Source organism: Equus asinus, chromosome 26 (genome assembly GCF_041296235.1).
Source record: "Equus asinus isolate D_3611 breed Donkey chromosome 26, EquAss-T2T_v2, whole genome shotgun sequence".
NCBI classification, from domain to species: Eukaryota; Metazoa; Chordata; class Mammalia; order Perissodactyla; family Equidae; genus Equus; species Equus asinus.
In genome coordinates, this window is record NC_091815.1 from 33,242,265 (window position 1) to 33,257,890 (window position 15,626).

The window sequence follows — 15,626 nt, forward strand, 5'->3', positions numbered from 1 at the left end:
TGCCGAGGAGTTCACGCCCCCCAGTTTCCTCCTCCCCCAAACCCAAGAGTCCCCACCCGAGCCTCCTCTTCCCTTAGGACTTTTGGCTCCGGCCACCCTCCTACTATACAGGCAGCGATATCAAAATAATTTTCTTCGAAGGGCCAGGAATAAAGACGAGGCCTTTTTGCGTCAATTCCTCCATTATCTTTTAATTAGAGCTTAATGTACTCTTCCCTGCGGGCCTTTTAATTAGCGCACAGCCAAAGCCGACCAGCAATACTTTTCCCAGGAACCCCTGGAGACCGGCTCCTGCTGCAAGGCCTGCCGAGGAGTTGAAGTCCTTTGGGTGGAGGCCACGCGTGGGAGCGCGTGGGGCGGGGTCCTGGTGTGGCAGGACCCATAACGGGTGAAAAGTAAATGGAATGATGCCCTCCTCCTCCGGGCTGCAAATTGCTTTATGGGGCCCTGTGGGGTGGATTGGCACATGGGAAGTGGTAACATCCGGAGGTGCACCTGAGCGGCAGGGGGTAGAGGCTGGAATTTGGGAGACTGAGTCTGGGGTGGGAGAGTCGTAGTCAGCAAGGCCCAAGTGGAAATGTGGGCAATCAGGAAGGCATGGTGGGGGCCTCCACTGGGGTGCCCCGCCTGGCCTTGCGCCCATACCCCAGCTCCGCACCCCCGGTCACAAACAGCTCGATCCCTGTGCAGAAGTTGGCTTCAGACGCCAGGAAGACGGCGGCAGCCCCCACCTCAGCTGGCTGGCCCATGCGGCCCAGGGGCTGGAGAGAGACAAGGCAAAAAGGAGGTCAAGGGGAACCCCCTTTGCCACCCCCCAAGCCACCCCCGTAGCACCTGACTGTGGCCCCCACTCCCACCTGGGCCAATGTGCCCTCTCGGACGGTGGCGGCGGGGTCAGGCGTTGAGGCTGCCAGCTCCTCCCACAGTGGGGTCCAGATGTTTCCTGGGGAGATGCTGGGGAAGGGAGAAGAGGGGATCAGGGACTTCAGCCGCCAACACTGCCTCTCAGGCTCCCTCCCAGTCTTCCCAGTTCCCCCAGGGGGTTCTCAGCCCACTTGGAGCTGCTCACCAGTTGACACGGACGCCATATTGACTCTCATCCAGGGCCAAGGCTTTGGTCATGGCTGTAACTGCGCCCTGCAGAAGACGGACAGATGGGGAGAAAGCTCAGGCCAGGGAAGAGAAGGCTCCTCCCACCCTCTCCTCCCACCCAGGGGACATCAAGCAGGGGCAGCAGAATGGGAAGTCCTGCCCTCCTGCAGGCTTCGTGGGGATGCACCAGGCTCTCTTTCTGGGGAGACACAGGTTATTAGGCCTCAGGGCTGAGGCCCCGAGCCACCAGCTAGGGAGTGAAGGAAGGGGCGGGGTACCTTGGTGGCCACATAGGGCACCGCCTGGGACTGGCCAATGGCCCCGACCAGGCTGGAGATGTTGATGACGTTCCCCCGGCTCTTCCGCAGGTGGGGGAGGGCGAGCTGGGGAGACAGGAAGCAGAGGAAGCACCCCAAGGCCCCCGGATCCCCTCCAGCCCCACGGAAACCCAACCCGAGGTCTGGGACGACAGGCCCCCCTCCCTGACTCGTCCAGTAGTTGATCTGGGGGCCTTGTAGGGACAGCATGAGAGCTCCAGCGCGCACCTGCTGGAACTGGTCTGCCCCAGGGTCTCTGGGTCCCAGCGCTCGAGGAGTCTCTCCTTGTCTTGAAGGGACTTTTTTTTTTTGCCTCTTCTACTGCCTGCCTCACCCCCTCTCCCTCCCTCTCTCCCTCTCTCTCTCTCTCTCTCTCTGGGTCTTTGATGTTACTCAAACGCCTGCCTGTATCAAGATAGGAAAATGCAAGATGGCTGCATATTTTACAAAACCAGGAGGAAGCTCTTCTCTCCATGGAGGGGAAGATGGTTGCTCTGAGTTTCAGGGAGACCTCTGTGGTCAGAAAGTGATGGCGGAGGGCCTCCTGAAACGCACCCCATATTCGGCCGACTTCTCCCCTTCAACTTCCAGCTTCCTGGAGATCCCTAGACTAACTCTCTCAGCTCTCTCCCTCTCCTGTTCCCACCCTCCCTCTCCGCCTCTCAGTTCTTTCACTACACATGACCTTGAATAAATTCATGTTTTATCACTCCCCCACTAAAGAATTATGAGCCAAGCCTGCTGCCCTAAGGGGTTCTCACAGTGGGGATCAAAATTAATTCCTGTTCCGGCTCACCCGACCAGCCCTTTCCAACCTTCTCTACTCGCACAGAAACAGCCTCTGCCCCATTCTCAGTGCTTCAACATGCCCTGAGTATTCCAACCTCAGGGCCTTTGCACTTGCCCTTCTCTCTTCTTGGAACACTTTTCCAGAGATAGCCATGTGACTCACTCCTAGAGTGACTGACCATCCCGGCATGCCTAGGACTGAAGGGTTTCTGGGCACATGGGACTTTCAGTCTGCAGTTTCGGTGCTAAACTGGGACAGTCCAGGTAAACCCACTCCCCCAACAACTTCAAATCCTGTTCATATGTCACCTTCTCAGGGAGGCCTTCCCTTGACCATCCTATTATTTTTTAATTTTGGGGGGAGGAAGATTGGCCCTGAGCTAACATCTTTTGCCAGTTTCCTCTATTTTGTATGTGGGACGCTGCCACAGCCTGGCTTGATGAGCAGTGTAGGTCCACACCCGGGAGCTGAACCTGCAGACCCCGGGCTGCCAAAGTGGAGTGCACAAACTTAACTACTACACCACCAGACAGACTGGCCCCCGACCTTCCTATTTAAAATGGCCACCTGCCTACCCCGGGTGCCCATCCCATTTCCTGATTCCTTTTCTCCCTGGCACACACCCCTTCTGACACACCATCTATATCTTTCTTACTTAGTAAAAGTAAGATACCAAAAGATTATCTTTTGAATGAATAAATTAATTGAGCACCCACTATGTGCCTGGTCCTGTTCTCAGCTCTTTACACCAATTAGTTCATTTAACCCTCACAACAAGCCCAGGAGGTAAGATGGATAGCCCCATTTCACAAGCAAGGAGACTGAGGCACAGAAGGGTGACTGACACTCCAGTCACTCACTCACAGAGGGTCACGTGACACCCGACAGAGCCCAGATTGGCGGGCTGGGTGGTCTGAGACCAAAACCCACACCACGAAGAATTTCTGACAACTCTAAATGCTAAGAACTTTAAGATAATTGGGGCAGGAGTGAGGGGAGCCTGTCGCCTTGGGGGCGGATTCTAATGCTCCAGCCTCCTCCTCGGGGACCACCCCTCCTTCATTCCTTCTCCCCTTCATTCCTTCTCCCCTCGCTCCCACCAGCCTGGAAAATGACCAGGGGCTCACCCAGCCCCGCCCCCAGGCCCTGCCCCTCCCATCCCAGCCACTTAGCCCCACCCAGCCCCGCCCTGCCAACAGGAGACCCAAGAGGGCTGAAACAACGGTTCATTCATTTGCCACCGGCCTCCCAGCACTGGGCACACAGCTGGCGCTCAATAAATATTTGTCCCACACTCCCTGCGGCCCCTTCCAAGCCCTCCTTCCAGAGCCCTCCAGCGCATTCCTTGGCGGGCGTCCTCCCCCACCTCCTAAGGTCACACAGCACCTAGTGTAGCTGGCTGGACTCTCACTGACCTGACTCTCCCTCCCCGCCTCCCTTCCCTGTTCTCCTGCTCGTCCTGACAGCCTCACTCGGGCCTGACTCCGTTTCCCCTCATGTTGGGGTTCCGGGGTCTGCTTCTCACTCTCTTAGCTCTGCTGGGAGAACCCCACCGGCACCTCTTAAATCGACCCGCCACCTCCTTGGGCGTCTCCATCTCAATGTCTCAAGCGTAAAACTCACCCCACTATCGCCCCCCAAAACCTGCCTCTCTCCCTGGTTCCCAGGCTCAGACGTGGGGCCCACGCCCAGCCAGCGTCTCAAGCCAGAGACCTGGGAGTCTTCCGGAGCCTTCCCTCAGTTCCTTGTCCCATTCCATCCATCGCCAAGCCCCAGCCATTGTGCCTTCTCAGGATCTCTTGAATCTATACATTGCTCTCCACCTCATTCAGTCGTTCAACAAACATTCACTGGAATGAATTATGTGGCAAGGATATCGCAGGAAACTAGACAGGGAGAGGTTTCTGCCCTTGTGAAGCCCATGTTCTGTGAGGGAGGCAGCAGTAAACAGATACATGGGTGCATTATGGAATGTGCCAGAATGTGATCAGGAATATTAAACAAGACGCAGGGCAGGATGAAGGGATGGGAGTGTTGGGCTGGGTGCAGTTTCAAACGGGGAGCTCAGGGAGAGCTTTGAGAAGGTGACAGCTGAGTGTTTTGAGTCCATGTGTGAGCTGAGGGGATGTCTTGGAGAAGACCATGCCAGGCAGAGGGAAGAACAGGTGCAAAGGCCCTGAGGCAGGACCAAGCCTGGTGTGTTTGGCGGTGACAAGGCCACTGTGGTGAGAGGTAAGGTCAGAGAAGGAACAGGGGCCAGATCACGTGAGGCCTTGAAGGCCATGTCTTCTCACCTGTACAAACAGGACTGTCTCTTACTTCTGGTTTCCCACCCCCACCCTTTGCCCTCTGATTTGTTCCTCATACAAGAACCAGAGTGATCTATTAATATTAACAATCTGTTGGTATTAGTGGGATCACATTGCTTCCTTGCTCAGATACCTTCCATGGCTCCCTATTGCTCTTGAGATAAAGACCAGATACCTCAGCATGAGCCTCAAGGCCCCATGTGATGTGACCTCCCAACACCTTCCTGCACCACCCCCTGCGCCCACTCCACTCAGCCCCCCAACAGCGCCAAACTCTCTCTCACTGCCAGGCCTTTGCACAGGCTGTTCCCTCTGCCAGGAGCACCTGCACCGCCCATGTAGCCACATCAAGGACCCACTGGACTCATTGATCGGACTCTCCCTACCCGTTCCCTTCCTCTGGACACCCCACCTAGAAAGCCACCTCCCACCCCCTCCCCTAGTTAATGCTGTTCACCTTTCACTTCCTCCAGGAAGCCCAGCCTGACCCCCAGAGCCAGTGTCCCTGTCACACACAGCCCAGGACCACACCCACAAAAACTCATCTCTGCGTGCCTTTAGTAACACTGGCTGCCCCACCACTAAATCTCTACAAGGGCAAAGACCACATGTGTATCCCTAGCACCTAGAGCCTTCCTAACGCTCAGTCAGCATTTGATGAACAGACGAATGAATGGATGGGTCTCTAAAAACCGATCCAGCTCTGTGCCTCTACAGTTGACACTCATGTGTTCACACACCTTCTGTGGATCCCTACTGCCCCCAAGACCCCATTTCTTTGACTACAGACATATCCCTAATTCCTCCATTGTTTTCTCTAGCCTGGGGAATCACAAACTTTGGCTTGTGTCAGAATCTGCCAGGGAAGCCAGAGAGCCAGAGATTCTGATGGAGGAGTTCCGCGCTGGGGCCCAGAATCCACATTTCGAGCGCTTCCAAGGGATGGTGGTGGTGATGATGATGATGCTGATGGTGGTGATGGCGATGATGATGGGGATGATGGTGATGATGGCAATGAAGGCAATGACAATGATGGCGATGATGATGATGGTGATGACGGTTATAATGCTGGTGATGGGGATGATGGCGATGATGGTGATGGTGGTGGTGACGGTGGTTACAATGATGATGGTGGTATTGACGATGTTGGTGATGGTGATGACGGTAATGATGGTGATGAAGGCAATGACGATGGTGATGATGATGATGGTGATGATGGCAATGATGGAGATGATGGTGATGGCGGCGATGATGGTGGTATTGATGATAGTGGTGATGATGATAATGACGGTGATGAAGGCAATGATCATGATGGTGGTGATGATGATGGTGATAATGATTATGACGGTGATGATAGTGATGATGACGGTGATAATGGCAGCAAAGTACACATGTTGACAGATTTCTTTGCAACAGGCACAGTTTCAGGTGCTGGGATAGAGGTACAAACAAGCAGACAAAAATCTCTGCCCTCTGCAAAACCAAATGCAACGAGCAGACCTTGTCTGGAGCCTCGTGTGAACAAACCAACTGTGACAAGCCATTTGGAAACAACTGGGTGAATTTCAATAGGTCTTGAGTATTAAATAGCATTAAGAAATTACTGTTAATTCTATTAAGACATCTAATGGCAGTCTACTTACGTTAAAAGTCTTAATTTTTTTTTTCGAGGAAGATTAGCCCTGAGCTAACGTCTGCTGCCAATCCTCCTCTTTTTGCTGAGGAAGACTGGCCCTGAGCTAACATCCGTGCCCATCTTCCTCTACTGTATATGTGGGCCGCCTACCACAGCATAGCTTGCCAATCGGTGCCATGTCCACACCGGGGATCCGAACCGGTGAACCCCGGGCTGCCAAGAAGTGGAACGTGTGAACTTAACTGCTGTGCCACCGGGCCAGCCCCTACAAGTCTTAATTTTTAGGAGATGCTTGCTAAAGTATTTGGAAATGAACTGTCATGCTGTCACAATATACTTTGTAATACATTGGCAAATATATCCATATATATATTTATGTGTGTGTGTATATATATATGACATAGCAAAATGTGAATAATTGTTAAATACAAATGATGGATATAGGGTCATTTGTTATACCACTCTATTTTTAAAATTTAAATTAAAATTAAAAGTTAAGGGGCCAGCCCGGTGGCGCAGCGGTTAAGCACACACGTTCCGCTTCAGTGGCCCGGGGTTCGCCAGTTTGGATCCCAGGTGTGGACATGGCACTGCTTGGCAAGGCATGCTGTGGTAGGCGTCCCACATATAAAGTAGAGGAAGATGGGCACCGATGTTAGCCCAGGGCCAGTTTTCCTCAGCAAAAAAGGGGAGGATTGGCAGCAAAAGTTAGCTCACGGCTAATCTTCCTCAAAAAAAAATCATAAAAATATTTTAAAAACAAAAGTTAAATTTATTTTTAAACTAGAGGAATGTTTGGGTCCCCCTTGGGTCTCAGGTGGGGCTAACTCTGGGTGCATGTTTCCAGCCAACTCCCAAGGATGGTGCCCTACTTACCCCAGTAACAACTTGCCCAGCGATGCCCCTCACCAGCTGCCTCGCACGCCCACAGCTACACTCTACCTAGAGCAGCGCTCCCTGGGGTCGCCTCCCACACACCCTGCACCCCAACTCTCACCTAAGCTGGCCGGACCCCCAACTAACACAGGTGTGGCCATCGTCCTGTCATGATGGTAAGAATTCTACAGCCTGACTAAGGTCTGAGGTCTCTAGACTAGCTGAGACCACAGTGTCAATGTTACTCTTGCTGTGATTGTGTAAGAGAATGTTCCTGGTTTTAGGAAACACACCCCAAAGTACAGAGGGGTAAATGGACATCACGCCTGCAACTTACTCTCAACTAGAGAGAGAGAAAAAGAAAGCGAACATGATAAAATACTAACAATGGGAAGTCTGGGTGTGCAGGCGTTCTCTGTGCAATTCTGGCATTATTTTGTAAGTCTGAAACTAGGTCAAAATAAAAATAATAACCATTCCAATCCAACCCAATCTAATCTAATCTAATCATCGGCATTATTTCTGAAGTTCTTGCTGATGAAATTATGTATCTAGGTCAGGATGGCAGGAGGCCCTGGACAGAACACGTTTAACCAAATATTTATAATTGCTAAGCTGGAGATGGAGATGAGGAGCCTCTTCTTCTTAAATATACCCACGTAGTTTCTGTCCCAGGGCCTTTGCACACTCTTTTCTTGGTGGGTGAAACACTGTGCCCTACTTCTCTATTTCTTTCTCTCCTACTCAGAGTTCAGCTCAAGTCCCACCTTTTCCCTTCTACTTCTCGTAAGCTCCATTTTCCCAACCTGGATCTCAGAGATCTCGAACTGAGCGAGGTGGATGGCCACAAAATACAATGGGACAAGGTTGTTCTTAAGCAGGAATAATTTTCAGACAGTAAACTCTGTGCCCGGTATGTTTTTTGGGTTTTTTTTCAAACATTCTTCCTTTTTTTTTTTAAAGATTGGCACCTGAGCTAACAACTGTTGCCAATCTTTTTTTTTTTTTCCTGCTTTTTCTCCCCTAATCCCCCTAGTACACAGTTGTATATCTTAGTTGCAGGTCCTTCTAGTTGTGGCATGTGGGACGCCGCCTCAGCGTGGCCTGACCAGCAGTGCCATGTCCACGCCCAGGATCTGAACCAGCAAAACCCTGGGGCGCTGAAGCAGAGCACGTGAACTTAACCACTCAGCCACGGGGCCAGCCCCTGTGCCTGGTATATTTTAAGGGACTTGTGAGCATATAAATTGAATCTTATTCAATTTCCAGAACAACCCTGTGAATTAGGTACTACCACCAGCCCCATTTTTTAGATGAGAAAACTGAGGGGCAGAGAGACTGAGTAACTTGCCCGATGTGGCAGGTACAAAGCGGCAGGTGGGCCCCGGATCTAGACCCTTCATTCCTACGTGTGGCTTCTGTACCAGCCACTCCCAGGTCACAGAGTCAAGTAGTCCAATAGGGAGAGGTGGGGACTGGGGCACAACGGGGAGCTGGGCCACAGATAGCCAACCGTCGTCCTGCCCCATGGTCCAGCTGGCCAACTTGTCAAGAGAAACCAGAAATCTGGTTGTTTATGAGAAATCTCTCTCTTTTTAAGTGCTAGCTACTAACGAGAGAGAGAAATACCCTTTCCAGGCTGTGGCAGATGTGGGTCTTAGTGTATGACAGGCCGATTTCAGAAAGCACACAGAAACCGGAGGCAGGAACAGGGTTTACCAGTCCAGCAAAGGATTACCCAACTGCCCGGGGACAACCCGCTTGGATCTGCGGTGGGATCTCAGGCACCTGAGCTTCCGCATGCTGGTGACCCCTGGCCCACTCCCAGGGCCCCTCCACTCTCTGTCCACACTTGCTTTTCTGAGCTCCTCCACCTTCAAGCTGGTGAACACCAGGCTGATGTCTCCAGGCCTGGCCCCGCGGACTCAGCAACCCGACGTGGACGCCTGGTGGGCCTCTCCCACTCCACGAGCCCCCCAACCCGCCTGCTCCTCCCAGGCTGCCCCATGACCGTGCACGGCGGGTCTGTCCAGCCAGTGGCTGGGGACAAGGATGGGGGAAGCAACCAAAAAAACCCACTCCTTTCTTTCTCGAGTCCACCCCCTCATGTAGTCTATAAGGAAATTCTGACAATTCTACCTTCAAAACAGATCTGGAATAGGAACCACTGCTCACCACATCCACGGCCGCCAGCCTGGTGGGATCCGACCTCACCTCCCGCCTGGACCCTCCGGCCACCGCCTCCCTGTGCCCCTGCATCAGCCCTCGCCCCCGGGCTGTCCCCCCATGCGGCCGTCAGAGGGCGCCGGTTCCCACCTACAGCCACTTTGCAGGCTCCCAGCTCACTCAGGGTCCAAGCAAAACCTTCTCCGTGGTTTACGAAGTCCCAGATCCTCTAGGCCCCTCCGATCCCTTTCTGCTCTCACCTCCCACCCACTCCCCCTTGCTTCAGTCACACTGCCCTCGTCGCTGTTCCTCCTACATGCCAAGCATCCCAGGGCCTTTGCACTGGCTGTTCTCCTGCTGGCCCGCTCTTCACCCCACACCTCCTTGGGGTCTGACTTAAATGCCACCTCTCAGGGAAGGCTTCCGACTACCCCACCGTGTCTAAAAGCGCAAAAAAAAAAAAACAACACTTTTTAAAAAAACCCTCATCTGGTAAAGATGTCTACTGAATTATTTACAAGTAAAATATGATGTCTGGGACTTGCTTTCAAATACACCAGCAAAAAAACAAAGAAAGAAAGAAAGTGAGTGGACGACAAGAAGCAAGAATGACAGAATGTTGGTCATCGTTGGCTCGGGGCTGACGGGCACGTGGGATTCAGCACGTGATTTCCCCTGCTTTCACACATGCTTGCAAAATGGTAATAAAGTTCCATAAAACAGCATTTGCACTCACAAATGGCTCTTTCTCCCCTTTCTTCCCTCCAGTTTTTTGCACAGCATTTAGCACCCATTGCCACGACAGCCTACATTCACCGGCCCTGTCTTTCTTCCCCACAGGACATCAACTCCCCAGGGGCAGGCATGTTTGGGTCTCTTGTGTTCTCGGCTGGATGCCCAGCGCTTAGCACATTGCTGAACGCTCAATCAATATTTGTTCAATGAATGAATGAATTAAAAAAGCGCTAAGATGAAAAGAAACAGGCTGTTCGGATAGAAAATGAACATGTCTGTGCAGGTGCCCCAGCAAGGACAGTCGGGAAAGGCATTTCTAAAGAGGTGACATTCGAACTGAGATGACCAGAAGGAGGAGTTCCGGGAAGACTCTGAGGAAGGGTAGAGGGGGCGAGGGGCCGCTCTTCGATCCTAAGAGCTATGCGCTGGGCGGCAAAGCTGCACCCCCTGTCTCAGTCCCTCCCGCCATGTTCTTCACATCCCCCATCACTACCACACCACTTGGGAAGGTTCTAGAAGGTTCCTAAGAAGGCAAGCGACTACACAGGTAACTTGTGTGGGATGGAGAGATTTGGACCCGTTTCTTTTCTACAAAGAAAGGAGTCCTTTTGGACTAAGATCAAACCAAGGCGCAGAAAACATTTTGCTCTCAGAGTGGGTCTGACCATCTCACTGTCAGGAGGCCACCCGGGCCTGGCCGCCGGGGCCCCAGCCCTCACCTTGGTGAAGGTGTACGTCCCCAGCAGGTTCAGCTCCAGCAGCTGCCGGAAGCCCTGGGCAGAGGTCTCCTCGGGCCACTGCGGCGGTGGATCTAAGGGTGGGGGTGGAGAGAGAGAGGGGAGAATGAGGGAGCCCCGCGGACAGGAGAACGCAGAAGGGAAATGGGGATGGGGGTGGGAGGGGCACGGGGTCGGGGGAGCAGACAAGCAGGTCAGGGATCTGAAAGGAAGGGAGGCTGCAGAGCGGCTGATAAAAAAGCAGTCTCGGGGGGCCAGCAGGCCTGGGTTCAAACTTCAGCCCTGCCACTTCCTGCTGCGTGGTCTTAGGCAGGTCCCTTTGCCCCTCTGTGCCTGTTGGCTCCTCTACAGAATGAGGATAGCACCTTGTTTTCGGGCTTGGAAATTTCACGGGTCAATATTTGAGCTAGAAACTTAGTACCATAATGTGTTTGTTAAATACACAGAAAGAATGGCAGGCTGGGGGTGTGGGGTGGGGGGGCAGAAAAATGAACATTGGGAAGGAGCTGAAAAGCTAGGACAGTGAGAACAAGGAGAAAAGACAGACAGTGGGAAGGGAGCAGCCTGCCTGCTCCAAAGGCCTCAGGAGAGGAGCGGGTGAGGGGACAGAGGTGGGAAAGCAAACAGAGAGCAAAGAGTCGGGGAAATAATGGGCCACTCCTCCCCAGAGACCCGGGCTGTGGCCTCGCTTCCTTCGAGGATCTGCTCAAGCATCTTCAGAGAATCCAGATCTTCTGTCCAAAACAGCCCGTGCCATTCCGTGGCTCCTCAGTCAGCTTTATTTTCCTTCATAGCCTTTCTCCCCGCCCGACACGCCAGTACATACAGTGGTTCTCATTATTCAAGGCAGTCACGGTCCATAAAGTCCCCACGAACACTGAGTTGGTGAAGCCACTGGTCCCAGGGGAAACATGTACACACACTATCATATAAGAATATGCACACGGTACGGACTGAACGTCTGTCCCCCCAAAATCCGACTGTTGAAATGCTACCCTCCAGTGGGAAGGTGTTAGGAGGTGGGGTCTGTGGGAGGTGACAAGGTCCTGAGGCTGGAGCCTCCTGATGGGTTTAGGGCGCTTAGAAGAGAGACCCCAGGGAGCACTGTCGCCCCTTCCGCCACGTTAAGACACAGCGAGAAGCAGGCCCTCACCAGACACCCAGGCTGCTGGTGCCTTGATTTCGGACTTCAGCCTCCAGAACTGTGAGAAATACTCGTCTATGGTTGAAGCGCCCCGGTCTGTGGCGTTTGTGTGAGAGCAGAGAGAACAGACGAAGTCAGCACATGCAGGGGGACATACGCATATAGAGAAACAGAGGGGGCCGGCCCGGTGGGGCAGCGGTTAAGTGCGCACGTTCCGCTTCGGCGGCCCAGAGTTTCACCAGTTTGGATCCTGGGCGTGGACACGGCACCTCTCGTCAGGCCATGTTGAGGTGGTGTCCCACATGCTACAACTAGAAGGACCCACAACTAAAATATACAACTATGTACTGGGGAGATCTGGGGAGAAAAAGCAGAAGAAAAAAAAAACAGATTGACAACAGTTGTTAGCTCAGGTGCCAATCTTTAAAACAAACAAAAAAAAGAAACTGATATATAATACTGTACACCTGAAGTTTACACACTGTTATAAGGCAATATGACCGCAATAAAATTTTTTTTTAAATGCAGCCCAGAGAGGGTGACCCACTTGCTCAAAGCTGCCCAGCCAACAAAGCAAGCTTCTCTCTACCACAGCCTTGCCGTGTGACCTCCGTGCAATCAGCTCACCTCTCTGAGCCTTGGTTTACTAACATGAGACCTTCTTATGACGGGCAGTCATTAAGCTGATGGCAATTTCCCTTGGAAGCCACCACACTAAGCCCTATAACCACGTGTTGTGAATACATCTTCACAGTCGTCGGAACATACAGACATACCAGTATGCCTGGCTCGGATCCCCGGTGCCCACATGGCACCGCTTGGCAAGCCATGCTGTGGCAGGCGTCCCACATATAAAGTAGAGGGAGATGGGCATGGATGTTAGCTCAGGGCCACTCTTCCTCAGCAAAAAGAGGAGGATTGGTAGCAGATGTTAGCTCAGGACTAATCTTCCTCAAAAAAAAAAAACACGAAAAAGAAAAAGAAAAAAAGAAAAGCAATGCGGGCTATGAGGAAGCCATTTGGTTTAAAACTAATTCGGCCTTGACCTTGTTTTTCCAGAAAGGCCTGAAGCGGCCCGTCCAGCATGCATCGCACACCTGCTTTAGACATTTACAACATCCCAAAGCAAAGAATGTCGTCTTGATAAAGATAGGGACGGGTGCGCCCCCCATATTAGCATTTCTTTAGAGATAAGCATTTCCTTCCAGAACCTAAGGGTCAAACTGACCAGCTTTGCCCATCTTGTGACCACTGACCCGCTGGGCTAGCAAAACATCTTGTGACTGTAGGAAAAGAGACACTCCTGTCACATGTGATGTCTGTTCCGTGTCCCAGGACGGTCGTAACCACACTGTTTACCTACTTCTTTGGGGAGCTTCCTTCCTCGGGGAAGACGATCCCCTGGGCTCTATGGTCTTCAGATTAACTCATATATCAGCTCACCCCGATTTTGATTTATAGAGCGAATATTTGCCTCCACAAGCCTGAGAACTTTCCCTTATTCAGTCCTTGTAGCAACCCTGGAATGAGGTCGATCTTCATTCTCATTTTAAAAATGTAGAAACTGAGGCACGGCGAGGTGAGGGCAAAGGCCGGGGCAAGCAGCAGGGGTGGGACAGGGCCGGAGTTGAAGGCCAGGCACGGACGATTCCACGGCGGCCCTCTCCTGTCCAAGGAGACAGAGCGGGAGGTGCAGAGAAAGGGGAAACTGAGGAAGGGGTGGGAAGCCAGGAGGTGGGTGGACACTCTGGTGGAGAATGGCCCTCGGGCCTCACAACTCACGGTAGCCAGCGTTGTTGACCACACAATCCAGGCGGCCGAAACGGCGGACGGTCTCAGAAAGGAGAGTCTGAGGACAAAGACGTCTGTGAGGGAGCGGGGTTGGCCTTGTGGAGCCCATGATCCCAAAGCCAGGGTGGGGAGGGGGAAGCTAGAGTCACAGAGGGAACAGGAGCCAGAGCAAGTGGGGGACCCTCTGCCCCTCAAATCACCAGGCACGGCAGGAGAAGTGACAGGAAGCCATGGGTGCCAGAGACCAGAGCGATATTGACTAAAGGGAAGGGACAAAAACCCTGAGCCAGGAGAGGGAAATCTCTTACAGAAGGAGACCCGCTCTGAGGAAGGTTTTTGTTGCAATCCTTGTGACAGGTGTGACAAGAGCTTTGCAGAAGTGGGAGATAAAGGAGAAGCTTCCCAGGAGACACAGGACCTGGCCAACAGAATCAAGGAAAGCCCGGGAATGACACTGAGCTGAAACCTTTGGGATCGGTACAGTTTAGCCAGGAGAAGAGGGAAAGGTAGAGGAAACAGCCTGTGCAAAAGCCCAGAAGAGAACAAAGTGAGAGAGAGAGAAACCGCTGGAGATGGGAAGTAGGGACAGAAGAATATGCTTACCCTCACATCTTCCTCCCGAGTCACGTCACAGAGGAGAAAGACAGTTCCAGGAAGCTCCTGCTCCAGGGCCCGGCCCCCAGACTCTGCAGAGAGAGGGCAGAGGGGTGGGGGGACAGGACTCCTGGGTCTGGGGAGGAGGGGCTGGGGACCTGGACCCCTGGGTCTGAGGGAGGCGGGGCTGGGAGCCAGGACTCCCGGGTCTGAGGGAGGAGGGGCTGGGGCCCACAATCCCGGGTCTGAGGGAGGCGGGGCTGGGGACCTGGACCCCTGGGTCTGACGGAGGAGGAGCTGGGGGCCAGGACTCCTGTATGTGAGGGAGGAGGGAATGGGGGATGGACTCCTGGGTCTGAGGGAGGAGGGACTGGGGGCCAGGACCCTCGGGTCTGAGGGAGGAGGGGCTGGGGCTGGACTCCTGGGTCTGAGGGAGGAGGGGCTGGGGCTGGACTCCTGGGTCTGAGAGAGGAGGAGGGTGGGGGTGAGGACTGAGGGACCCACACTCACCGTCTTTGTCGCAGATAATCACTTGGGCCCCGCTTTCCACTGAGAACAGAACAGGTTACCGCAGCACAGGCCTTGGGGAAGGCCTCTGCTGCCCTCTTGTGGGCATCTGGAGTGGGGACTATCTCCCTCCCTGCTCCCTCTGATCCCTAAGTCTCATGATGATCCCCTGGATCAAAGGGCAGAGGCCTTGACACATATTCTCCTTGGCTGCTCCAGGGGCCTGCTGGGGCTCCCAAGCCCCCATCCCTGGGGTCCAGAGCAAATTCTAAACCTGCAAGAGGCATTCCCCACCCACCCGTTTTGTAGCTCTAACCGAAACCCAGGGGAAGGAAGTAGCGTTTGGGGACACGCAAAGAGCTCAGGCCCCAGGCTACCCCTTCATTAGCATCGCAAATTGGGTTTCGTACGATGGAATCTTGCCTCCTGTACTGAAGCCCTTCTTCCCACATCCATTAGCCTCCAGGATCCCTCCAATATTTCCAGCAGCCAGACCCCCTCTCACCGAAGGCTCGCACGATCCCGGCTCCGATGCCGCGCCCGCCCCCTGTCACCACGACCACCTTCCCGGCATAGCGCGTTCCCGTGGCCATTCTGCCTCAGTCTGTCTCTCCCTCTGTCGCGCACTCTGCGCTTCTTTCCACCTCCAAAGTCCGGGAAGGCCGAACCACAAATAGGGGCTGGACCCTGGAAGCCCGGCCCTGGGGGGGGGCGTTGCCAGGAAGACCAGAAGCCTGGAAGTTTGGCCCCAGCCCCCTCCTCCCTCAAACCCAGGAGTCCGGGACCCCAATGCCCTCCTCCCTCAGAACCAAAATTCACGGCGTCCGGCCCTCTCCTCTCTCAGACCCAGCAAATGAGGCCCCCAGCTCCCTCCTCGCTCAGACCTACAAGTCCGAGGTCCCTGTCCCTTCCTCCCTTGGGACCCAGGAGTC

General features: G+C 53.6%; 1 protein-coding gene across 2 annotated transcripts; it reads right to left on the bottom strand.

Annotated features, from left to right (window-relative positions):
* Nucleotides 1-174: 174 nt before the first annotated feature.
* HSD17B14 (hydroxysteroid 17-beta dehydrogenase 14) lies at nucleotides 175-15,619 on the bottom strand. Of its 2 annotated transcripts, XM_014852252.3 has the most exons (9): nucleotides 15,200-15,619; nucleotides 14,698-14,736; nucleotides 14,197-14,279; nucleotides 13,585-13,651; nucleotides 10,641-10,732; nucleotides 1,371-1,475; nucleotides 1,070-1,137; nucleotides 858-954; nucleotides 175-761 (listed from the first exon to the last, which is right to left on the bottom strand). In XM_014852252.3, exons 1-9 carry the CDS (start codon nucleotides 15,285-15,287, stop codon nucleotides 588-590), a joined length of 813 nt encoding a protein of 270 aa, XP_014707738.1. In that variant the 5' UTR covers nucleotides 15,288-15,619; the 3' UTR covers nucleotides 175-587. The 2 variants fall into 2 exon arrangements, with proteins under 2 accessions (XP_014707738.1, XP_044615679.1); XM_044759744.2 differs by lacking the exon at nucleotides 1,371-1,475 and having other exon boundaries at nucleotides 15,200-15,425.
* Nucleotides 15,620-15,626: the final 7 nt, after the last annotated feature.